Genomic DNA, 26,032 nt, shown 5'->3' with positions numbered 1-26,032 from the left:
CCCCTGCCCACCCCCAGGACAGCCTCACCATCCCTGGATCTGCTGGAGTGCGTGAAGGCCCACTGTGTGCAAGGCGCTGTCCCAACAGATACCTTTTGATCCTCCTCTTTGGTCCATGGCCCCTTGACGAGGTCTGGGTTCAAGACCCTCAGCCACCGGTACTGGCACTGCTGGTCAGTGCGGTTCTGGGAAGAGAACAGGAACCCGTGAGGATTCCTATGACAACGGCCTGGGACCCAGATTGAGCACTGGGTTCAAGGGGCCAGGCCTTGTTCCCTTCACCCACCATACACTACACTCCCACATGCTGGAACACACATGGTTACCCTGTAGGAAGCTTCCTCCTGCCCCCCAATACAAGGAGGGAGCCATAAATTCCTATAAAAGTTGTGTATATTCCTATATATTGTGTATATTCCTATATATTCCTATATATTCCCATATTCCTATAAAAGTGGTGTATGTGAGGGATCTGTCCTTGCTTCTGGGAAAGCATTATTTCCCTGAAGGTTTCAGATCTCACAGAAGCAAGGGAAGGTGAGGTAGAAAGGGTCTGCTGACTTGGTCCCTGAGCTGCAAGTGACTTGGGAAATAAGGCCGATAGCAACTACTGACACATCCCCTCCCTACCAAACACCTGCAGTCCTGGGGGTGGGGATATGGGGGACCTGCATCCCCAGGAGGCTTCAGCTGCTCTGGGGGACCTCAGCAGGAAGCCTGCCCAAAGTTATCACTTCCCCTCTATTTCAGTCTCGCTCTTGCATTTCTAGCAGAAAAGAAATGCAAATGTGCCACTGGTCACATGCTCCAGGTGGCACAGAGCCCGAAGACCCGCCAGGCTGGCCAAGGCTGCTGTGTGGAGACGTTTATGACAGGGGAACTCAAATTCTGGCTTGGGAAGGAAGGGCCAAGGAAGGCTGGTTTTTTGGCGGGGAGGGGGCAGCTTGATAAGGAACACTGTCTTCTCCTTGGCATAAAGTCTGTCCTAGGCACAGTCTGGTCACCAGAACCTTCATCTCTGGGGTAGGGGGCCACCAAGGGGCTGCACTCACAGGAAAGTGGCTGGCCAGGAACTTCCAGTCTTGCTGTCCGAACTGCCTTACCAGAGTCCTCAGTTGCTCATCCTGCCAAAGCCAGAAAGAGAGGGCTCAGCTCGCACACATGCGGAAAGCAGTCGATCACGATGGAGGAAAGGGCAAAAGGAACACCACCTCCGTGCAGGCAGTCATGAGGGGAGCACCTACTACGTGCCAAGTACTACAGACACAGAAACGGGCAGCGACAGAGCTGCCCCATCATGGGAATCATGGCCCAGGGGGAGCTAATCAAAGGCTCCCACAAACTGAGGGCCAGCGGACAGGAACATGGTGACTGCCTCTTCAGGGAGACCAAGGGACAGGCTCAAAGGAAGGCTGGTGCAGCTAGAATGCAGGAAGCAAGTGAGAGGGGGACTCAAGGTGACTTGGGAGGCCACAGCAGGTGCCGGACCACACACAAGACTGCTCGGGCCTCTACATCACACAAAGCCACTGAGGCATTTGAGCAGTGGGTGGTCACGGTCCAACGTGCATATTATGCACTTCACCTTGACAGCTTCAGGGAAAGGGGCTGTAAGAGGAAGGAAGGCCATGAGAGACCCACAGGCCAGAGAGGACAGCGACGGACGGGGACCTGCGGCATGCAAACAGTAGGTGTTACAACAGTCTCCTGAAAACAAACTACAGACTCCCACAACAACACGAGATCTCAACATCATGAGGAAGCCGGGCATAAATGGGTGCACACTGCATGATTCCGTGCATAGGACATTCTAGAAAACGTCAGTGAAGCTATAAGGACAAAAAGGTAGTCGGTGGTTGTCTGAGATCAGAGGTGAAGGAGGGAGGGAGGGACAGCAAAGGGGTGCAAGGACTGTTCAGAAGTTAATGGAAATGCTCTCTATAAGGTGATCCTTACATCCCAGTGCGATGAAAAGCACTGAGCTGCACTGCAAATGGTTGCAGTTCACTGGATAGAAAGAACTTCTTGATCAAATTGATTTTTTTATATTTTATATACATCTATATAAAGAAAATGTGGTATATCCATATAATGGAATGTTTATTCAGCTTTAAAACAGAAGGAAATTCTGTTCAAAGCTACAGCAGGGATGAGCCTCAAGGACAGAGGTAAGATAAGCCCGTCACAAAAGGACAAATACTATAGGATTCCATTCATATGAAATATCTAAGGGCACCTGGGGGGCTCAGTGGGTTAGAGCCTCTACCTTCGACTCGGGTCATGATCCCAGAGTTCTGGGATCGAGCTCTGCTGAGCAGGGAGCCTGCTTCCTCCTCTCTTTGCCTGCTTTTCTGACTACTTGTGATCTCTATCTGTCAAATAAATAAATAAAATCTTAAAAAAAAATTTTTTTTAAAGTTTAAAAAAAAAAAAAAAACTAGAAAGCAGACAGATGGTCATCAAGGGCTGGGGGAAGGGGATGAAGAATTTAAGCCCGGTGGGTATATATATAGATATATATAGATCTCGTTTTGCCAAACGAGAAAGTCCTAAAGATCTGCTGCACAATGGGAATGCACTTACCGCGCTGAACTTGAACTGCACACTTAAAAATGGCTATGATGATACATTTAGTGTTGTATGTTGTATGTTTTTTTAACACACAAACACACCCCTGGACAAAAGAAAAAGGCCATTACAGAATTCAGGCCCTCAAGTGTAGTCCAGCACTGGCTGGGGCAAAGTCCCAGTAAATCCTATAGCTGAGCCAGCCCCGAACACCCTGCCCTCCTCTGCCACCCAGCCTGGCCAGGCCAACACCAGTCCTCCTCCCATGTGCCCACGTCCATATCTAGCACCGCCTTCCTCCCTGACAACCGGCAAGGATACTGTGCTGTATTGTCTCCATCTCCTCCCAGGCCCCAGGTGCCTCCACCTCAGTTCCATCCCTGCCCCAATAATCTCTCTACAGCGGCCTGGTACGGCACCGTCACCCCATGCCCTGGGCACCACCAGTCTCTCAGTCCCAGGCTGCCACCAAATCTCTTATCCATTCTACACACAGCAGATTAGCTACACAGAAGCCCCACTATGTGCAGGTCACTCCTCTGCTTTAAAAAATTTCAGTGGGGCGCCTGGGTGGCTCAGTCAGTTAAGTGTCTGCTTTCAGCTCAGGTCATGATCCGGGGGTCCTGGGATTAAGCCCAACATTGGGCACTCTGCTCCGTCGGGAGCCTGCTTCTCCCTCTGCCTCTGCCCCTCTGTCTCTCATGAATAAATAAAATTTTAAAAACAATGCAATAAAAACTTTCAATGGATCTACTTTGCCAACTGAACAAGCCTATACTACTGAGCCCGACATTCTAGGCCTTCCAAGATTTGGCCCAATCAATCTTTTTGTCTGCATCAACCACTCTCCCTCTTCAAGAACCCTTCCCTTCAGCCAAACCAGGGTCCCTGTACTTGCTTTTCTCCACATACAACTATTCTATTCTATTCTATTCTATTCTATTCTATTCTATTCTATTCTATTCTATTCTTATTCTTATTCTTATTCTTATTCTTATTCTATTCTGTTCACCTGTTTCCTAATCTAATATACCCACCATTCTTCCCTGATGTGATTTCCAAATCCTTATCCAGGAAATTTTCCCTAACCTCTTCAGGCAACAGTATCAGTAAAGGAAATACCTAAAGGTATTTCAGCAAGGACCCAGGGCCTCCTGTGTGATGGGAGCCCCAGCACAAGGACAAGGGATGCAACGGTGAGCACACGTGGACACCGAGGATCACTACAGCATGTCCGTAGACCCGGGCAGCATTCTGGCTCCACCCCAAGCAGAGAGTGGCTCTGGGGTGGGGACCCCAGCCTGTTTGTTCTTCTAGGCCCACAAGAGCTAAATACAGTTCCTGGTCCACAGTGGGATGAACAGAAAACTGGGCTTAGCACTCATGATTTTAAAAAGCTGTATAACTCAGGGAGTGCCTGGAGGCTCAGCCAGTTGAGTCCGCCTCCAGCTCAGGTCATGATCCTGAGTCCCAGAATGGAACCCCTCAATGAACCCCTCATTAAGCCCTGGGGCCGCCTGCTCAGCAGGGAGTCTGCTTCTCCCTCTACCCCGCACCCCACTTATGCACATGCTCACTCTCTCAAAAAAATAAAATCTTAAAAAAAAAAAAAGTTTTGGGGCACCTGGGTGGCTCAGGTGGTTAAGCATCTGCCTTTGGCTCAGGTCATGATCCTGGGGTCCTGGGATGGAGCCCTACATTGGGCTCCTTCTCCCTCTGCCTCTCCCCTTCTTGAGTCTAGGATAGAACAAACAATTTAGAAAAAGGTCTGGTAATTTCTACAAAACTAAGCTTACACCTACCTCTGACTACACGTAAGTTATCTCCCCTAGAGAAATGAAAACAGAATACTCAAAAAAGATTTATGCAAGAATCCCAGCAGCCCTATCCACAAAAGCCAAAAACTGAAACCCGCCCAAATGCCCATCAACAAACAAAACATACTGTGGTCCATATAATGGAATGCTTTTCAGTAATAAGAACGAACAAATTGCTGAATCAAGCAACTATTTTGTTAAGCAAAAGCTGCGAGATAGAGAATACAGCTGTATGATTTCATTTACAGGACATTCAAGAACAGACAAAACAAACCACACTAAGAGGCATTACATCAGCGATTGCCTGGAGCCGGGGAAGATGGGAACACAAAGGAAAGCTTCTGGGATAATCAAGATGGTGCTTCCAACTGTTCACTTTAAAAAGGTGCATTCGATTGTAAACAAAAAGAAAACCCAGAGCTTGATGTCTCAAGACACAATTTTTAAAAAATTATAATAAAGAGGAGGGGCACGTGGGTGGCTCAGTTGGTTAAGCAACTGACTCTTGATTTCAGCTTAGGTCATGATCTCAGGGTTGGGAGATGGAGCCCCAGAGTTGGGCCTCGCATTGGGCATGGAGCCTGCCCGAGATTCTCTCTCTCCCTCTGCCCCTCCACCCCCCAACATGTGGCTGTGCGTGTTCTCTCCCTCTCTAAATTATAGTAAGAATAATAATAAAGAGGAGGTTGCCCATTAGGCTAATCACCCAAGCAGTTAAAAGGCAAAAAGCACAGTTAGTGCCCATGAGGCAAAACACACCAGCTTCCGGGAGATACATTCTCCCAGGAGTCCTCAGTGTGGAGCATCCCCGAGAACGGTAGAAGAGGCACTGGGAGGAACCAGAGGACACACCCACCTCTTTCACCAGCTCCTCCTCCTCATCACACCCATCACGGCATCAGGCACAGGCGCGCGCGCGCGCGCGCGCGCACACACACACACACACACACACACACACGACCAGCCCCCACGCTGCCATCAGCCATCTTCCCCACAAACATCTCTCAGTGTCACTCACCTCCTCGTGGGTCCATTTGACCTTGCACTTGCTATCCCTCTGCTCTGGCACGTCTGAATCTGTGTCCTGGTAGTGCAGCTCATCCAGCTCCTCACTGCAGGGAGAGCAAGCTAAGGGTCAAGGACACGTGTCTGCATAGGCTGCCGCATGATGGAGGGACAGCGTGTGGGCAGTGGCCCGTGAGCTCAAGGCAAAGGCTTGAGGGAGGCAGCCTTTTACTCTCTACTTTTGATATGTCCACCCTCCTCTTTTTTTAATTCTTTAATGAATTGGGGTGATGGATTATTGTTATTTTCTTTACCCTGTTATTTTCACAAACAACCCAATGATTTCAAAAGCTGCAAGAAGAAAGATTTCACCAAGAAGGGACGCCTGGGTTGTTCTGTCCATTAAACGTCTGCTGTTGGTTTAGGTCATGATCCCAAGATCCTGGATGGAGCCCTACATCGGGATCCTTGCTCAGTGGGGAGCCCGCTTCTCCCTCTGCCTGCCAGTCCCCCCTGCTTGTGCTCACAGGTGCTCTCTCTCTCTCACCAATAAGTAAATAAAATCTTCAAAAAAAAAAAAAAAAAGATTTCACCAAGAATATTATGATATTATATTCTTGTAATATTCAGACACCTGTTTAGGATTTTCTTTTCTATAGGCAGAACTTTTAAAATTTTATGGTTATTTTAAGGATTAAATCTGATGATATACGCAGTCATCAAGCACATATTTCAAGAAATACTGGTTATTTGAGGGCGCCTGGGTGGCTCAGTGGGTTAAGCCGCTGCCTTCGGCTCAGGTCATGGTCTCAGGGTCCTGGGATCGAGTCCCGCTTCGGGCTCTCTGCTCGGCAGGGAGCCTGCTTCCCTTCCTCTCTCTCTGCCTGCCTCTCTGCCTGCTTGTGATCTCTGTCTGTCAAATAAATAAATAAAATCTTAAAAAAAAAAAAAAAGAAAAAAGAAATACTGGTTATTTGAGAATAACACTTTATTTTTTTTTTTTAAGATTTTATTTATTTATTTGACAGAGAGAGATCACAAGTAGGCAGAGAGGCAGGCAGAGAGAGGAGGAAGCAGGCTCCCTGCCAAGCAGAGAGCCCGATGCGGGACTCGATCCCAGGACCCTGAGATCATGACCTGAGCCGAAGGCAGAGGCTTAACCCTCTGAGCCACCCAGGCGCCCGAGAATAACACTTTAAATACATAACCTCAGTAACTACGTCCATTTTCCAGTTCTTCCCTACATACAGGCATGGTTTATGGAGAGAAAAATCAAAGTACAAGCAGCCTTGACTTCTGGGTATTATTTTCTAACAGGCACTTTTTTTTTTTTTTTTTCAGCATAACAGTATTCATTATTTTTGCACCACACCCAGTGCTCCATGCAATCCGTGCCCTCTACAATACCCACCACCTGGTGCCCCCAACCTCCCACCCCCCACCCCTTCAAAATTCTCAGATCGTTTTTCAGAGTTCTAACAGGCACTTTTTGAAGTTCCTCCAAAATCTTCGTATCTATCAGGTCTAATAATTTCAAAAATGGGGAGGGCGCGCCTGGGTGGCTCAGTGGGTTAATGCCTCTGCCTCCAGATCAGGTCATGATCCCAGGATCCTGGGATCGAGCCCCGCATCAGGCTCTCTGCTCAAGCAGGGAGCCTGCTTCCCCCTTTCTCTCTCTCTGCCTGCTTCTCTGCCTACTTGTGATCTCTATTAAATAAATAAAAATAAAATCTAAAAAAAAAAAAAATTACAAAAATGGAAATCGCACTCTCCACCTCCAGGAATGTCAGGTGGTGGGGCCGCTCCCAACTTCGCATAGTGGGAATGCCTCTGGTCACCAGTCAGGCACATTCCTAAGTCAGGCATCTGTAAGTGGGAAAAGCCACCTCCAAACAATCAAGGCAAGCACAAGCCTGTTCCAAAAGGACAAGGACTTCCTTTCATGTTTCCTTCCCCCTCTCCAGGGCTCAGGATCTTCCTAGAGTCACTCCTGAGCTCCCACACCTCGGAAGTCCTCCGGTCTCAGAATGAAGGCCCTGAGGCTGCAACTGCCTATCTCCTTGACAGGGACAGAGGTCAGCTCCACCTTCACATCCCCAGGTCATGTGGGGGCTGCCAGCAAAAGGCCTTGAATGTTTGCTCAGGGAATGACCGGATACTTGAATTAATGAATAAATGCGCAGTGCTGCTGCCTATTGGCTGATAAGAAATGCTAATAAAGTAAATCTTTTAAAAGCAGAAAAGGAAGGAGTGGACAGCGTCTAAACCCAGCAATACATGGGTCACAGAAGGAGCTGGAATTCAGCCTTGTCCTATCATCTCTGTCCCCATTCATGGAGTTCTCCACCATCACAAAGTAGGAAGCAAAAGCTCTACAAGATACAGAATGAAGCTGGTTTTAAAATCAACTGTGCAGGGCGCCTGGCTGGCTCAGTGAGTTAAAGCCTCTGCCTCCAGCTCAGTTCATGATCCCGGGTTCCTGGGATCGAGCCCCACATTGGGGGCTCTTCTCAGCAGGGAGCCTGCTTCCTCCTCTCTCTCTGCCTGCCTCTCTGCCTACTTGTGATCTCTGTCAAATAAATAAATAAAATCTTAAAAATAAAACAAAATAAAATAAAATAAACTGTCCTCAGACTTCTTCCTGACAGAAACCATCTTTGGTTCCCTAGCACCCAGCTCTGATAGAAGCTCAGTAAATGTTCCTTCAAGGATAAAACAGTGTCTCTGTGAACACTCTCTGGTGCTCCAGTGCTTTAACGGGGACAAGCAACTCAGCTGGGAGATACACAGTATACAAAATACACTTCTATCATCTACACGGAGCTAACCATCTATCTCACATGCATTCCCATTATCCACGTTTAATAGATGTGGACACTGAAGCTGACAAGGGTTATGCCACTTACCAAGTCGACAAAGTCAGGCTCCAGACCTGCACCTTCAAGCCCTCACCCTATAATCCCAGCTGAAAAAGCAGAGCCCAAGTCAGTAGTGGCAATCACATGTAGGTCCAACACACCCTTTCTATGCCCTTCGATGTTCCTTCAGGGCTCTGCTCCAGGCTGGGTGAGTCAGAAGCTGAGCAGGAAGTGGGGCACTGGTGCAGAGAAGAGTTACAGAGAGTGGCCAAGAATTGAGTGGAGGGCTATGGTGTGCCCATGCACAGAAACCATCCCTCCCATGGGAGGGGATTCCTCCACAGAGCTCCAGGAGCAAAGCAGCAGATGACGTGGGGCTTTGTCATTTTCTGGGGCTTATCATTCCCTGGAATAATATTTCCTGCACCAAAAATGAGGACAGGGTCCAGTAAGTGCCTGACCAGAAAACTCCTCCTGGGAATTGGAGCTGCCCTGGGAAATGGTGGCCTGAGGAAGAGAGAACCTGGGCCAGGCGCCCTGCCCATGGCCCAGGGATCAGAGGCTTCCTTGCGGAGAGGATCTCTGGGGAAAGCCCAGCAGTGAGCAATTCTCAAGTCTATACCCTTTTCCTGAGAAGGGGGACACCAAGGGAAGGGGGTTAAAGTTATCTGGGCTGCATGAATCCAAGGAGGGGACAAGGCAGGCAGGCCCCCTTTATCCTCTGACTCCCAGGCTGATGTAAAACCCAGAGGTCAGGCCACCAGGTACACGGGTGTTAAGACAGGGTACTGGGAACCCAGAGACCAGGTTCTAGGCTCCACTCTGCCCCTCCCTCTCTGGAGGAGTAACTAAAATGGAGCCTGTAGTTCCTGCCTTGGCCCCAGAGCAGTCTTGATAGTGTCTTCCCCTCACCTTCAAACCTAACTACCTCCAACTCCTCATGTGGAACAGGAAGGCAGGTCTCTGAAACTAAACCAAGCTGGGGCCCCGACACCCAGGTTGGGGAGATGGGGAGACACACAAAAGAGTCCCCCCACCCCCAGCACCCTTCTCAGGCCGGAAAGGGTTTGGGGAGTTCTGTGCTTCCCGGAATATTTGAGAAGAAATGCCCACCGCCAAATAGGAAACCAAATAGGTTTGAACTAAAAGTCCTCTAGGCTTTGGCTTCCCCCTCGCTGCGACTTGGGAGGAAGAATCGCTTTCCCTCTCCAGGGGTCGCCTCCCTTCCCGGTAAAGGCCCTAGCAGCTGACACTGCCGTCCTACCCCCACCCCGCAATTAGGCGGGAGACAAAATGACATCATGCAGGGCTTGGCCCGGGTCCCAGGAGACCCGCCCGCCCGGGCTCCGAGGCCCAGCAGGCCTGGGGAGCGGAGCGAGGGACCCCCAAGAGCCCCCCGGCTTCGCGCGCGCCCCCTGCCTCGGGCGACCCGGGACACAGCAATTCCCGCGGAAGCCCCGCCCCGCCCGGAGGGGCCATGGCGAGGGTAGGGGTGTGGTGGGGGACAGGGGTCAGGGTGGAGGAGGAAGGGAGGAAAGCCCTCGGCCGCCCGGCTCCGCTCACCCGCGCGTCCGCCGAGACATCCCCCCGGCCCGGGCCGCGCCGCGCTCGCCCGCCCGCCGGCTGAGCCCGGAGCGGGAGCCGGGCCGGGGTCAGGGTGAGGCTGCTCGGGCCGCTCCGGGCCTCGGGGCCGCGCCGGGAGGCGTCAGGTTAATCCGCGGGTCCCGCCGCTGCTCGCAGGAACTGCGGCCGCCGCCGGCGCGCACAGAAGCACTTTTCTATCTCCCGCCAAGCGCGACGGCGCCGCCCGGGCCTGGCGCGCGGGCGGGCTGGCGTGCGCGGGGCGGGGCCTGCGGGCAGCGCGGGGGCGGGGCCTGCGGGGGTGGGGCCTGGTTCGGGGGCGGGGCCTGCGGGCTGGCGGGCACCTCTCGGGCCCAGAGCGCTGGAGTCCCAGGGCGTGGGTGAGCGGGCCGCGTTTGGGGACTTGAGGAATTGAATCCACCGTCCTTTGACTGAGGCAGGACCCAGGCCAAGTGTGGGTCCGGGGCGGGTGAGGAGTTGCCCACCCAGCAAAGACTGAGGAAAGGGAGTGAGACACAGGGATTGGGGAGTCAGGCCCGGGAAACCGACCGTGCAAAAACCCCCACGCTACTCCGAGTCGCTCCTCTGTCCCTACAGCCCCCACCCTAAGCTGGCCCCTCACCCTATGGACCCTGGCTGTGCCCTCGAACTGTCTCCCTGCTTCCTCTCCAGCTTCGAATTCGTCGGCTCTCGCACCTGGGCTCAACTCCCGGCAGCCCGAGTGAGCTTTCTAAAATGTAAACCGGATCTTTCCTCTCCGGAACATAAAACCTCTCTCCTCTCCCTCCCGGTAAAATAATCAGGTCGATAGGATTCTACCAGATCCACCACCTCGCTCCTAGCCAAAGGAAACTACCTAGTTTCCTTGTCTTTGCGTGGGCCATTACCTGGCCCTGAACGCTTCCCTCCCCTCCCACCAAATTCCAGTCTATCCTGTGCTTCTCTGTCCACGATCTGCTCTTTCATTAGTCGTTTTACTCTGAACTATAGGCACGCTGAGGTCCAAGGGGCCTCAATTCACCGCAGTGTCCCCAAACCCTGAATTATCCATGTGTTTAGGCTCCTAGAGGCTTAGTTTTCCATTTTAAGTTGCCATTTACCAAGTACCTCCGAAGAATGATGTCACCCAGGCCTCCCTGGGAGGAGTGCTGAGAGGAAGGTAAATGAACTGCAAGACAAGTGCCTGGGGAAATCTGGTTGAACCCCAGGCTCTTAGGCCCTGCTTGTGTTTCAGATTCCTCTTCCTGAAAGGAGGGGCCACCTTCCTGACCACCTGGGGACAGCCTAGCCAGCTGCTGCAAACTTCATTTACCACAGCAGAAGGAACATTGAGGTCTCAAGTGCCAGAAGCTTCCACATCAATTAATTCAGGTCTTCCCCCACCCACTTCCTTCATAAAGTAATTCATGCAGACATTCCCTCTTCATTACTAGAGCATGATATTTAAGAGTGCAGACTCTGAAGCCTGACTTCCGGGGTTAAGATTCCCAGCCTCATCATTTACATTACTAGCTGTGTGATCTTAGGTAAATTATGTAACTCCTCTATGCCTGTTTTCTCATATGTAAAAATTAGATTTATCAAAAATTATCTTTTATTATGTGCAGCCATTATTCTGTAGGCTTTATAAATCATTTTATGGATGCCTGGGTGGGCGTCTGCCTTTGGTTCAGGTCATGATCCCAGGGTCCTGGAACTGAGTCCAGAATTGGGCTCCTTGCTCAGCTCAGAGCCACTTACTTCTCCCTCTGCCCACCCTGCTACTGCTCACTCTTTCTCTCTTTGAAGAATAAATAAAACCTTTTAAAAAAAATCATTTCAATTCATTTAATCCTCATTACAACACCATGAGGAGGTGGTGAAGGAGCCCAGCTCAGAGCCGCTTCTCCCTCTGCCCACCCTGCTACTGCTCACTCTTTGTCTCTTTGAAAAATAAATAAAACCTTTAAAAAAAAAATCATTTCAGGAGGGACGCCTGGGTGGCTCAGTTGGTTGAGCAGCTGCCTTCGGCTCAGGTCATGATCCCAGCGTCCTGGGATCGAGTCCCACATAGGGCTCCTTGCTCAGCGGGAGCCTGCTTCTCCATCTGCCTCTGCCTGCCACTCTGTCTGCCTGTGCTCACTCTGAAAAATAAATAAAATCTTTAAAAAAAAATCATTTCAATTCATTTAATCCTCATTGCAACACTATGAGGAGGTGGTGTTAGTATGATCCTCTGTTGGCAGATGGAGAAACTAAGACACAGCTCCCTCCCTCCCCCTCATCCATACTAAATAACAAAACAGGGATTCAAACCTGGGCCTGGGCTATCTAGTTCTAGAATCTATACTTTTTTTTTTTAAGATTTTATTTATTTGAGAGAGAGAAAGTGTGAGCATGAGTGGGGTAGAGTAGCAGAGAGAGAAAGGCAGATTTTCCACTGAGCGGGGTGCCTATTTTGGGGCTCCATCCCAGGATCTGGAATCAAGACCTGAGCCAAAGGCAGACACTTTTTTTTTTCTTTTAAGATTTTATTCTTCATTTATTTGTCAGAGAAAAAGAGGGAGAGAGCACAGACAGGGAAAGTAGCAGGCAGAGGGAGAAGCAGGCTCCCCACAGAGCAAGGAGCCCAAAGCAGGACTTGATTCCAGGACCCTGGGATCATGACCTGAGCCAAAGGCAAACACTTAACTGAGTCACCCAGGCATCCTTAGAGTTTATGCTTTATTTATTTTTAATAGTTTTTTTTAAAGATTTTATTTATTTATTTGACAGAGAGAGATCACAAACAGGCAGAGAGGCAGGTAGAGAGAGAGGAGGAAGCAGGCTCCCTGCTGAGCAGAGAGCCGGATGTGGGGCTCCATCCCAGGACCCTGAGATCATGACCTGAGCCAAAGGCAGCGGCTTAACCCACTGAGCCACCCAGGCGCCCCTAGAGTTTATGCTTTTAATCACTACACTGGTACGTACTTTGTAGGGTAGTTGTAGGATTAATCAGTATGTGTAAACCACTGAGAATAATACCTGGCCCTTTGTAAGTACTATTTTACTTTTAGTTGTCATTGTTATGATGAAGATGATGATGATAAAGGAGAGTCAGGAGAAAGACACACAGAGACAAGGGGTCCCTGTCCTAAGAGGAGACTACCCTAAAAAGGAAAAAGACCCCATCCTGTTATTCTAGACTTTACCCAGTGCCCCAGCTTTAAGTTGTCCTACTGGGAAGACATAGAGCTTGTATGTGACAGAAAGGAAGGGAATGGGGTGCCTGGGTGGCTCAGTGGGTTAAGCCTCTGCCTTCGGCTCAGGTCATGATCTCAGGGTTCTGGGATCGAGTCCCGCATCGGGCCTCTCTGCTCAGCAGGGAGCCTGCTTCCTCTCTCTCTCTGCCTGTCTCTCTGCCTACTTGTGATCTCTCTCTCTCTCTGTCAAATAAATAAATAAAATCTTTAAAAAAAAAAAAAAGAAAGAAAGGAAGGGAATGGCCTTGGGTGTCCTAACCCAGGCCCAGGGGCCAGCTCAACAGCCAGCGGGATTTTTTTTTTTGTAAGATTTTATTTATTTATTTGAGAGAGAGAAAGCATGAGAGTAGAGAGGTCAGCAGGAGAAGCAGACTCCCTGCCGAGCAGGGAGCCCGATATGGGACTTGATTCCGGGACTCAAGGATCATGACCTGAGCCGAAGGCAGTTGCTCAACCGAGCCACCCAGGCGCCCCCAGCAGGATATTTAAACAAAGAGCTTGATGCAGTGGTGGCCAGCACCCGCATGACTCGTCTTAGGTCAGTGGAGGCTATTGCCTTCTTGATCCCTGAGGCTATGAAACACCACCCAGGAAGAAGCCCTCAACCCTTTTCCACGTGAACAACTACCTGATAAGTAGATGAGTTGCATGGACAAAAACTTTCCAAAAGCTCATCAGCTAATAGAGTAAATGAGTAAGCAGACAATTAGATATATTAGGGTGAAGATAAACTTCAAGGGCTGTGGGTACCCACCCAAAAGGGTCACTGAAGGCTCTTCAGGCCTTGGTGATTTAGGAATTTGCAAGACAGCCAAAGTGTAATAGCACTTCTGGCAGAGGGAATAGCCAGTGCATACCAGGGAGAAGAAATATTAGTAGGTCCTCAGGCGTTGGCCAGATTTGCAGTCATTTTTTTTTTTAAGATTTTATTTATTTATTTGACAGAGATCACAAGTAGACAGAGAGGCAGGCAGAGAGAGAGAGGGGGGGGGGGGAAGCAGGCTCCCTGCTGAGCAGAGAGCCCAACGCGGGATTCGATCCCAGGACCCCGAGATCATGACCTGAGCCGAAGGCAGCGGCTTAACCCACTGAGCCACCCAGGCGCCCCGAGTTGCAGTCATTTTTGACTCTTCTCTCACATCACTTACCTGATCCATCCGCAAATCATAATGGCTTGATCCCCAAACTTTACCTTAAAATATATCCAGGGGCAAAAGCACATAAAAAGATGCTCAATACCGTGTCATCAGAGAAATGCAAATTAAAACCACCCAGTCATATGGAGCCAAGAAAAAAATGAGTGCATATGTCCACACAGATTTTTACATAGCTTTATTTGTAATAGCCCCAAACTGGAAACAACCTAAATGTCCATCAAGATGATTGGATAAACAAATAATAGATATAAAATAAATATATCCACACTGTGAGATATTACCAAACAATAAAAAAGAATTATTGATACGATACGAATCTCAAAATAATTGTGTTGAAAGAAGCCAGAGTGAATACTATATGATATCATTTACATACAACTGTAGAAATTGCATAATAGAACCAATTAAAAGTGAAAATGTTTGCAGAGAAGGGATTACCAAAGTACACAAGAATTTGGGGGGAGTAACTGATATGTTCTATTTATAAGACTCTAGGGGTCCCTCTTCTATCACTAGGAGACGTATGGGGTCACTGATCACAAAACAGGGGAATCAACTCTGCCTGGGTTTATCCTGATCACGCCAGTCCCTGCTGTGTCCTCATTTATGCAACTGCATAGGATGAGAATTTGGTCTCTCTTAGAAACCACCTAATCCAAATTTCTTTAGTTCCCGTAAGGGGGAGGAGACTCTGAGACGAGTGCCAGGGCCCTGAGCTGCTTTATACACACACCATGCCCTGCCCACACCCCTGACCTCTACTCTGGGCTTCCTGGGCATCAGGAAATTTAGCTTTCTTTTGCAATGTGGCCACCTGCCCTGGAACCAAGCAGGGAAGGAGGACTCGCAGGTTAGGGAGTTCCCGCACAAAGTTAGGGATGGAACCGCCTAGGGACGCCGAAGTCTTATCCAGAGGACGTGGAAACCACCTCCAGAGCCTGGCCAGGCCCTGCGGCTACAGACGGCACACGGCGGCATCACCACCCTCTTCTGTGAAAATGGAAGGAAAATCAGGCTTTGGAGTCCACCTGGCAGTCTGTCGCCGCCGCTGTGAACCGGAGCGAGTGACGCGACCGGTTTCCCGGAACCCCCCCTCGTAAACGGGGTCGCACCAAGGTCCGGGACCTCTGACTGTCGGGGCGCGCGCTTTGTTTCGGGCGCGGCGCGGAGCATCGCGGGAGTAGCACGGCCTGACGTCACCAGGGGGCGCCTGCGCTCGGGGTCCGCTTGTAGACTGGCTGGCTGCTGGGCTGTGGTACTCATCCTCTCGCCGAGCGGATTCCTCGCGCGCGGTCCCGCTAGGGCCGCGCTTTCGGAGATGTAGTTGCTGGAAGGCTTCGCCAGACGCCTGCCGTTTCGGGTCGTGCGGAGAACGGGTGAAAGAAAGGATCAGGGGCTGAGAGGGAGCGGGACAGATAGGCGGTGGCCCTCCGACATCATGGCCGCCATGGAAGGAGGCGTCCAGCAATCGCCACGGCCCAGAGGCGTGTTGACTTGCTCTGCCTCCACCCCGCCTGGCTCCCCGAGTTGTTCGGCAGCGCTGGACAGGCTCCTGACGCTGCAAGTTTCCTTCGTGCTACTTGTAACCGTTTGCGACTCTACGAAGTTAATTTCTCTCCCTCATTAGATTGTGACCTGAGCTAGGATAAAACGGTGGTGGGTTTAGCGGTAAAATGTGATACAAGCAAGATACAGTATTCTTTTCAAAGTAAATATTTCTTCTTGTCTCTTGAAGTCAGCGGAAGAAATTGATAACATTGGTTGCAGAAAGGGGAAATGAATGGCTGAAGAGGGTGAAATTCTTTTCAATATCCGTCAGTTCCGCGCATAGGTATTACCTAATTTTAAAATTGCATTAGGGCATACGTAGCGCTCTAGAACCTTTTAGGGAATGGAGTTTGAATAAAACCCCTCATATTTGGCTTTATAAACAAGAAGTAATCTAGCAAAAGCCACACCGTAGATCTGTGAATCATAAGAACCACAGATTTTCCTTCTTGGTCTTGGGGAGAGAGACTTTTGTTCCCAACACTTTCATCTCCCCATTCTCATTATACCTCCTCTTCGTTTTGACACTCAAGTTTCTTTGATTAGAGACTATTTGAGTTCAACAAATAAAATCTCCAAGTTATTTTTATGCTGTTACCTGCTAGGACTGATATCATCACACTGTGTGTGTGAACTTGAAACACTTGTTCAAGTCAGTTAACTTTTCACGTTTGAATTTAAAAACACCCCTGCTCACTACCTTAACCAGTCAGTTTAACTTAATTTCACTAATAGAGGACCAATCTGAAATACACAGCATCAGCTATGAGATATTCTTGCCAAAAATGTGTAATTCAAAGCTAGGCAAGCCCTTAAACCTAACTTCCAATTTGCAGAAAAGGAGATAATGGAATACTAGACACCATGAGGAAACCATCAGAAAAATCCAGAATGTGGGACACCTAATTTAAAAAAAATTGGGGGGGGGGCGCCTGGGTGGCTCAGTGGGTTAAAGTCTCTGCCTTCGGCTCAGATCATGATCCCAGGGTCCTGGGATAGAGCCCCGAATCGGGCTCTCTACTCAGCAGAGAGCCTGCTCCGCAGCCTGCCTCTGCCTACTCGTGATCTCTGTCTGTCAAATAAATAAATAAAATCTTCAAAAAAAAAAAAATTTTTTTTAATGGCACCTTTCCTTTTTTTTTTTTTTTTTAAGATTTTATTTATTTATTTGACAGAGAGAAATCACAAGTAGGCAGAGAGGCGGGCAGAGAGAGAGGAGGAAGCAGGCTCCCCGCTGAGCAGAAAGCCCGATGCGGGGCTCGAACCCAGGACCTGGGATCATGACCCGAGCCGAAGGCAGCGGCTTAACCCACTGAGCCACCCAGGCGCCCCTTAATGGCACCTTTCCTACAACAGCAACAGTCCACATCCCCATTACCTCCTCTTGGGCCTACATCACACTCTCCATAGATGGCCTTCCTCCCACAGTTCCCATCTTTATAGAACTCACTAGCTAAGCTGTTCCCATTGCATCACATCCCTTACAAACTGGCAGTAGTTCTGCAATCTTCTGTCCGGCTTTCAGGGTTCCCTAAAGCTGGTTCCCAGTATAACCAGTACACTGCATTACCACATCAACTGCACCATTCAAGCAGGTACAGTCTCCCATTGTCCTTGGGACAGATGATCATATTATAACCCAAATGATTACAGAATTCAGTGCTTCAGGAGTTCAGAGGAGGGTGACAAAGGGTGGGTAGAGATGACAGCCTCTAAATGGTTGTGTCCTGTGGACGGCTGGAGATGAAGGGGTGAGTGATCCATGTAAAGAAGGTATCGATCTACTATTTTATCTTTTTCATTAGGCACATGGGGCAAACAGACTTTGTGGGTTAAGTTTGTTTTTATCTTTCTGAGATAGTCCAAAAGCTGAACAATATTCATAAGCTTGACATTTATGCCTCTGATAAAGGAGACTCAAATTTCAGAACTAGAGGCCAAAGAAAAGACTTCAATGAAAGACTGTTTCAAAAATTATAAAAGATTCAGTCAGATTTAATTTTAAAAATGGAATGTATCTCACATAACGATCTTGTTAGAAATGTTATACCCATCCGGGCACCACAGGAGATGCAGACCTACAACTCACTGGGTAAATAGTGTATAGACAATTTTGATAAAGAGTTGAAGAAGAATTCAAAAATAGTTTACAAAGAAAATCAGGAGGCAGAAGATGCTTCAAGAGGCATGATCCTCAGAAATTATTCTGGAATGCTGGTTCACTTGTATCAATGTCATGTTCCTAGATGAGGGAGTAAGACATAGAATTTTAGTATTTCAGTATGAAATGGGAACTCTGGTGTTTCCCACTTTAAGATTCTGAATCATTAATTGGGACACATAGGTAATCTCTGACTTGAAAGCCGAATCCAGCTGAAGGATCAGGTTTTCACTATCAAGACAGGGCTTCTGACTACTGCCCACCATCCACAATAAGTGGGGAGCAAATAGAGTTGAAGACACCAATGCAAAGACCACACCAGACTTCTTACCCTGGCCTTGCGGGCCTGTCTCTGCCCTGCCAGCAACATGAGTACTTTCGAGAACCGACCTCAGCCCCAACCCACATTTCAGTGCTCCAGCAGTTATATCAAATCCCTTCTGGGTTCCCTTCACGGCATTATTCTCAGAGCACTGTAACTGCCCATATAGTATTCCTGTCTCCCCCACAGCTCATGGCTCGGAAAGAGAGCAAAGGCCACATTCTTCTTGTTCACTACAACAGCCCCAACGTCTACCATGAGTATCAGCAGAGCCAGCTCCTGCCAGCAGAGGATCTAATCTTTCCAGTCAGCATCTAAAATCCTAACCATTTACATATGTATGTAGAATGAATGGCATACACACACACACACACACACACACACACACACACACACACATATAGGACTTTTCTTCTTTACACTGTTTTATAGCCCTTCCCCCCTGCAACTCCATTTACTATATCCTGAATGTCTTCCAAGTACTTAAACATTCTAAACTTTCTTTTTCTTTTAAACATTTTTAATCTTATGAATGTATCCTAGGTACTTAACCAGTTCCCTACTGATGAAGATTCTTCTTCTATTAAAACAATGCTATATTGAGCATCCTGGTTGGTAAATCTGTACACATTCAGGATTATATTACTATGGCAATATATGGCATATATATGGCATATATAATACTATGGCAATATAAAATAAAAAATATAAATTCTGAGGATTAGAATTATTGTGTCAAAGGTATATTTTGGGGGCTTCTGAAGAATATTATAAAACAGATCTCAAGAAAAGTGGGAAAAATTTATTCTCCCATCAGTAGTATATAAATGCCCATTTACCAGCAGTGGTTGAACATTTAATTTTAGAAATCTCATCAAGGGATAGACAAAATGAAGACCAGGCATAATTTTAAAGTTCTTTGTCCTTAGTCCAGAGAAAGATGATTTCTGACATAAGGTGCTAACCTCATGGCTGGCTTCTCTAGCCTTTGTTCCGGTCTCTCTAACCACACTGGCATCACTGCTATTCCTCCAACATGCCAAGCAAAGCCCAGGCTCAGGGACTTTGCATAGGTCTTCCCTCTGTCTGGGACACTTGTCTCCCAGCTACCTGCATGGTGAAATCCCTCAACACCTTCACGTCTTTGCTCCAATGTCACCTTTGTAGTGAGATCTACCCTAAACACCCTCCCTATTTAATACTGCCACATCAGCACACTTGATCCCTGCTCTACCTTTTTTTTTTTTTTAATAAACATATATTTTTATCCCCAGGGGTACAGGTCTGTGAATCACCAGGTTTACACACTTCACAGCACTCACCATAGCACATACCCTCCCCAATGTCCATAACCCCACACCCCTCTCCCAACCCCCCTCCCCCCATCAACCCTCAGTTTGTTTTGTGAGATTGCTGCTGTACCTTTTTTACACCATCATCTTGTAGCATACTATGTTTAGTCTACTGTCTAGCTCCTCCAACTAGAACAGAAGTTCCCTAAGTGCAGGGATCGTTGTCTGTTTTGTTTACCTAGTAGATACTTAATAAATCCTTGCAGAATGAATGAATGGCATAAAACGAGAAGACCAGTTTAGGGAAGGGACCCGCACTAGAAAGGCTCCCACTTCAGTGGGCTTTCTAGGCTCTACCTGGTTCAATTTCTTGAACTCCACCACTTGGAAGAAGATGTGCTCAAGGATGTGTTTGGCATCTTGTTGGTCCTTTGGTAGTTTACTGGTTACTCCAAGAATGTCACCACACTTTCTGACATAGAATTCCAGGTCTTCTTCAGTACCTAGACATAGTTGGGGCAGTTAGATGAACCCTCATGTCCTGTCCTTCCCCAATACAGACTTACTGTGGTTTAGGCATCCCCCTGTCAGGTTCCTAGACCTCTCAAGATCACTCACCTCTTCCTAAGGTAATGTGACCACAGGACTTAAACAATAACAAATTGAAGAGATCTCTGATGTGCTGCTTTTATAAATTAGGACAAAAGTGTGATACTTGTAATTAGAATAAAGCTGGACTGGTTCTGGCTTTCCTACTCCCAAAGCCAGCATTCCTACATTACAAAGAACAGGAAGAACTAGTAGGAAATCAAATTACCATTCTCTGAATGCAGCAAGGACCATTATGAGAAAGGCATATAGGTATTTTAAATAGCATTTATTATAGCTATATTATAGAAAAGGAAATTAAGAAGAAAAAAATCACTCGTAATTCCACCCATAACATACCTCTCTGTGCAGCTATCCCCAGCAGCCTGATACTAAGAATGGATAGCTCTTACAGCCCTTCTTACACTGCAGTGTAATTCCTTTCTTTGTTTCCCCTTCTGATATGCATTTTTTTAAAGTTATGACATAAATGTAAGTTTTTATTAAAATATTCAAACCAGGGGTGCCTGGATGGCTCAGTGGGTTAAAGCCTCTGCCTTCGGCTCAGGTCATAATCCCAGGGTTCTGGGATGGAGGCCCGCATCGAGGTCTCTGCTCGGCAGGGAGCCTGCTTCTCTCCCTGCCTGCCTCTCTGCCTACTTGTGATCTCTGTCTGTCAAATAAATAAATAAAATCTTTAGGGGCGCCTGGGTGGCTCAGTGGTTAAAGCCTCTGCCTTCGGCTCGGGTCATGGTCCCAGGGTCCTGGGATCGAGCCCCGCATCGGGCTCTCTGCTCAGCAGTGAGCCTGCTTCCTCCTCTCTCTCTCTGCCTGCCTCTCCACCTACTTGTGATTTCTGTCTGTCAAATAAATAAATAAAATATTAAAAAAAAAAAAATCTTTAAAAAAAATAAAAATAAAATATTCAAACCATACAGCTGCAAAATCCTCTTGCTCTAACTCTATCCCCACCAATACCACCTAAGGTAATTACTCCCATGTGAACCTACATATTTACATATGTGTAAACAATTGGGATCAAACAATAATAATTTTTTTTTTTAATTTGACAGACAGATCACAAGTAGGCAGAGAGGCAGGCAGAGAGAGAGAGGAGGAGGAGGCAGGATCCCTGCTGAGCAGAGAGCACGATGCGGGACTCGATCCCAGGACCCTGGGATCATGACCCGAGCCAAAGGCAGAGGCTTTAACCACTGAGCCACCCAGGCGCCCTCAAACAATAATAATTTCTAAGTTACTTTCATCATTTGACAAGGTATCACAGACCTCTCATGTCAAAGCTTATGCTCTATATCCTTTAACAGATGTATGTAGAATATTCCACTGTATTTCAGTGGGCCTACTGATGGGCCATTAGACCACTGATGGGCCATTAGACTATTGCCGATTTTTTGAATGCTACAATTAGTATCTCTATAGCTATATTTTTTGTTTCACATTTCTACAAGGATTTCTATAGGATAAACTGCTAGGAACAGAAATGCTGAATCAAAGCATCTGACCCTTCACAGGTCTCTCAATCCTTCTGGACCAATCACTATGTCTTACTAATTTCTGATTGCTCAGCACCTACCACAATGCCTGACACGGAAGAGAGATGCAGTGAAGGTGCTTTACATTGAAGTATTTTCATTTTTGCATACTCCTTCCTGGTCTTCGGGCACACATAGATGTTGTTGACACAGTTAGGATCCTATTGAACAGGAAAGTTTCTATCTTGTCTTTCTTCACTTAGGGTTCTCACTTAAGATCTATCAGTGTCACTCCCTGAACTTTGGAAACCTTTTTTATAAGGACATGTTGTCCCATCAAATGAATGTGACACAATTCACTGCCATTCCTCTGCTATTGAACACCAAGTTCAATTGTTTAAATAATTTTTATTCCCAATCTTATAAATAAATAACAGCAGTCTTCTCTGTACCTTCACTTATCACCTTCTATTAGATTCCTAGAAGTGGGGTAACTGCCTCAAAATGAATGGTCAATTTTATACCTCTGAGCACGTGAGTGCAGGCCCATTTGCTCTGCTGGAAACAGGGCATCTCAGTAGGAGAAGTGGGCCCAGAGTCAGAAAAACCACTCACCATGCAGCCGTGTGGCCTGGGGCCTCACATCCTCATCCCCGTGTCAAGGCGAGCACACACAACTCCTTCCAGGATCCCTTCCAGTTTGAAGTCTCTGTACTTCTTTTGGCCCTGACTGAGGTTTCTTATTTAACTGCTCCTATGACCAGTGACCTAGATTTGCTAAGTGACAGCCAGGGTCAGAATCCATCCTCTGGTTACTCAACAGGTCCTAAGAACTAAGGACCTACAGGGATTAAAGCTGAGACCTTGGCTTCTGCCTTGCACCATGCTCTAACTCACTGAACTAACTGGCCCAAGAGAAACAATCAGTTACGTGAAACAAATGGAAACTCATTTTATGCTGCCTTTCGTATTTTGTTCTCCCTGAACAAAATCTAGCTTTCTCTCATGGCAAATCTCAGAAGTTCTCAATTAAGTAAAACTTATAAAAGAAAACAAATAAAATTCGGCCAAACTTACACTTATTTGTAATCTGAGCAAGGCGGGCCTTCTCTGAAGAGAACGTCTCATCTAAGTCAAATAGCTCCAGCGGAGGAGGTGGTAATTCCCTGAAACTGGGAGGGAAAACCTAAAAGGAATAAGGTCTTTCATGAAAGAACATATGCAAAGCCATACCTGGCAGTGATAAGATGGAAGGGAAATGAGAGGCCAACTCAGCTCTTCTCTGGGATGAACCACCCCAATGCCCATCATTTCCTCCTGCCCTAACCCATCAGACCACATCAAGTGAGGCGACTAGCCCAATGTACACAATGAAGCAGAGCCAGCACTAAACCAAATGCAGCTAAACCAATCGAACTGACATACTAGTGCTCATTAACTAGTGCAAGGATGAAAGCTTGGGGCTATTTCTGTTGAACATTTAACATGTTTCTCATTTAACCATGAGGTCATTAGGGACAGAAATTGGGGAAGCCGATGTAGATTCATGTAGAAAGTGCTAAACCCAGAGCCAGAATTCGCAGGTATGAGCCAGAGGTATGCTGAGAAATGTTTCATTATCAGCTTTCAAAACAACAGAATGTAGCCCTGCTCTGTACTTTGTCATTTTCTACGATGTAAATTCTCTCACCATGGCCAATCTGAAGCTACCAAAATGCAGCAGAGTGGCTCACGACGTTCCAGAATGTGGTGGGACAGGACGATTTTAAAGGTGGGGTGAGTTTCTGCTGGACAGGAATGTTGAAAGTAACCTGTGCACACGCACCGCACCTCCCCAGGGGGCCGTGAATCTCTGCCATGAGCCTGAGTACTTGCTGCCTGGAAAGCTGCAGTGCAAAGCATTTCCTCCTTTTCACCCAGGATTCCTCCTCTCATATATGCTCTCCAACGACACAAGATGGGAATCGCTTAACAGCCACAGAAGTCCACACCCTTGATTTCTCAGTTGGGAGCTACAGCCAAGGGACTTCGTGAGAACTGCCACACACATACGGTATACGTATGTACACGCTTGGCGGAAGGATCCACACGATGGCCCAGTTGGCAAGGTAAGGGCAAAGAGCGGGACTATAGAGCAGGGCTCTGTGGCAGGATCCCCCAAGCACACCTACTCACCGCTGGCTGAAGGGCTGGCAGTGGTGTCTCAAACTGAGGCTGGATGAGCTGGAGAGGTTCATGTTTCACATTTAGCTGTTCATGGGCCCTGTGGGAATAAGAAGACAAAAGTAGGGATCAACATGAGATATCGTGCAAAACGCATCTAACCGACCACACTGTGCCCTTCTCCATCAAATCAGGGGGCTCAATGCTTTTGTAGAAAAACACACAGAATGCATTGTTTATAGGTAATGTAAGGATCCTTTTGTGAATCTTCTCTACTGTATTGTATGGTATTAACTATGTCGAGAACTGAAAGGGAAAGTTCTTTCAAGTTTCGTATCAGGCTTCACCTAAACGGGGTTTTTTATCTTTACCCAGTGGACAGTGTCAGTCTTGTAATTCACTCTGTTTCCTTGTTTTTACAACCAAGGGACGAGAGTCAAATCTAAAGTCTGCTTCTGGCAACTGAACAGATCTGTACAGCATACACATCTTTCTTTTTAATCAATTTATTTATTTTTCGTCATTTTGACACCCAGCATGGGAATGAAACTCACAACCCTGAGATCAAGAGTCTGATGCTCTTCCAACTGAGCCAGCCAGGCGCCCCTATAGTGCTCCTGGCGCCCCTGAGTGCTCATTCACTCAGCAAGTATTTACTGGACATGGACCATGCACCGGACAGTTTTGTACCCAGGAGAACAGCAACGGTGAGAACAAGAGACCAAGGCAGCCCTTGTGAACTCACATGCTACATGAGGAGAGGCACACAATAAACACAACCCAAGGTGTCAGGTATTAATAGGTATTGAGAAGAAAAACCAGGAGAAAGGGTTAGAGGCAGGGAGGAGGCATGGGGTACAGCCTGTCAGAGAAGCCCTGAGTGAAGGGAAGGAGGAAGTCATACGCTTACTTTCACAAGTATCCCAGGCAGAGGCAAGAGCAAGGAGAGCAGGAATAAGGGTGTGAGGGGTTTTCACAGGACGGCAGGGCAGCCAGCACGGCCACAGCAGGGGCAGAGTGCTAGTGAGGAGTTCAGAGTCAAGTACTGACCTTATCCCTGTGTAAGGTCTTTCTTTTTGATTGTGGCTTCCGCTCTGCCTCCATTCTCTCAAACGTTCCTCTATCTTTTTATACTGTACCTAATTTTGTAAGCTGGCTGAACTCCTCTGGGAATGAGGCAAATTAAAATATACTCACCTAATTTAAACTATACACACATTTGTGACCTTTTTAAAAAAAAATTATTTATTTATTTATTTGACAGAGAAAGATCACAAGGAGGCAGAGAGAGGGTGGGGGGAAGCAGGCTTCCCGCTGAGCAGAGAGCCCAATGTGGGGCTCGATCCCAGGACCCTAGGATCATGACCTGAGCTGAAGGCAGAGGCTTAACACACTGAGCCACTCAGGTGCCCCCATTTGTGACCTTTTAAAATTAAACTGAACAAGCAAATGCCAAAGGGTGTGGACAAAGTTTATGCCTGCTTCTACAGATGGGTGACTTCAGTAAGGAAAGAGGTCTGTGACTGCAGAAAGGCACTGAGCTGAGCTTATTACCATGACCTCCCCCACTATTCCCGGGTGCCTGGGGAGAAGCTTTCCTGGCAATGCAGCAGATCCCTCTGGAGCGAACAGAAACAACTTCCACTGAGTACCTGTTGCACGCCACACATTGTGCCAGATCCCGTGCCAGGCACTTTAACTTCATTTCACTTATTGCTCAAAACAACCCTGGACAGTGGGTATAATCCTCTATAGAAGAGGAAGCAGATGTATCAAGATGAAATAGCTTTCCAAGGTCACATGGTTAAGAAGGGACAAGGGCAAGATTAGAACTCACAGCTAGCCAATCCCTGCCAACCAGAGGCCCCAGGACTCAGTCTAAACTGAAGGCAGAATGTCATTAATGGCAGCATTTAAGCTAAAGGTCCCAGCACTGGCACACAAAGAATCCCACTGCCAAGCCCTGGCCTCTGTCATCCCAGCCATGATTTTCCGCTTTCCATCCCCTGTTGGAGCCAGCTATATGGAAGCCCTGTGTGAATAATAGAACAAATCCCATTGCCTTGACCTTTTCTTGCTCAGCTCACCACCTCCCCAAATCTTCCTTTGCCTATTAGCCAACAGCGAGCACATACCTGATGGGAAACTCATCTTAAAACCAAGAAAACCTAATTCAGAAAGCTATTTCCAGAACATTCTGGCCTGACCTCTGGCACTGTGTTTTTATCACTCTGGTCTTAGTCCCCAACCCATCAGCC

At 47.6% G+C, this 26,032-nt stretch overlaps 2 protein-coding genes across 6 annotated transcripts in view; both read right to left on the bottom strand.

Moving 5' to 3' along the window:
• The window catches only part of MYBL2 (MYB proto-oncogene like 2), a 36,431-nt gene extending 26,382 nt beyond the window's left edge, over window positions 1-10,049 (bottom strand). For 2 of the 4 annotated variants that reach the window (XM_047745449.1, XM_047745452.1), the window contains exons 1-4: window positions 9,812-10,048; window positions 5,404-5,497; window positions 1,053-1,124; window positions 93-185 (exon numbers count right to left, since the gene is read on the bottom strand). In XM_047745449.1, coding sequence (XP_047601405.1) covers window positions 93-185; window positions 1,053-1,124; window positions 5,404-5,497; window positions 9,812-9,831 — 279 coding nt within the window. In that variant the 5' untranslated portion in view covers window positions 9,832-10,048. Of the gene's footprint in view, window positions 1-92; window positions 186-1,052; window positions 1,125-5,403; window positions 5,498-9,811 lie in introns of all 4 variants that reach the window. The other 2 variants (XM_047745451.1, XM_047745450.1) reach the window with 2 other exon arrangements.
• Window positions 10,050-17,720: 7,671 nt separating this feature from the next.
• The window catches only part of IFT52 (intraflagellar transport 52), a 38,458-nt gene continuing 30,146 nt past the window's right edge, over window positions 17,721-26,032 (bottom strand). For both annotated transcript variants that reach the window (XM_047745367.1, XM_047745368.1), the window contains 4 exons: window positions 23,787-23,874; window positions 22,689-22,797; window positions 19,888-20,033; window positions 17,721-17,997 (listed from right to left, as the gene is read on the bottom strand). In XM_047745367.1, coding sequence (XP_047601323.1) covers window positions 17,950-17,997; window positions 19,888-20,033; window positions 22,689-22,797; window positions 23,787-23,874 — 391 coding nt within the window. In that variant the 3' untranslated portion in view covers window positions 17,721-17,949. The remainder of the gene's footprint in view (window positions 17,998-19,887; window positions 20,034-22,688; window positions 22,798-23,786; window positions 23,875-26,032) is intronic.

The sequence above is a fragment of the Lutra lutra genome, chromosome 9, assembly GCF_902655055.1.
Source record: "Lutra lutra chromosome 9, mLutLut1.2, whole genome shotgun sequence".
In the NCBI taxonomy this organism is placed as follows: domain Eukaryota; kingdom Metazoa; phylum Chordata; class Mammalia; order Carnivora; family Mustelidae; genus Lutra; species Lutra lutra.
Note: the sequence above shows the minus strand (reverse complement) of the source record. Positions and strands in the feature narration are given on the sequence as shown.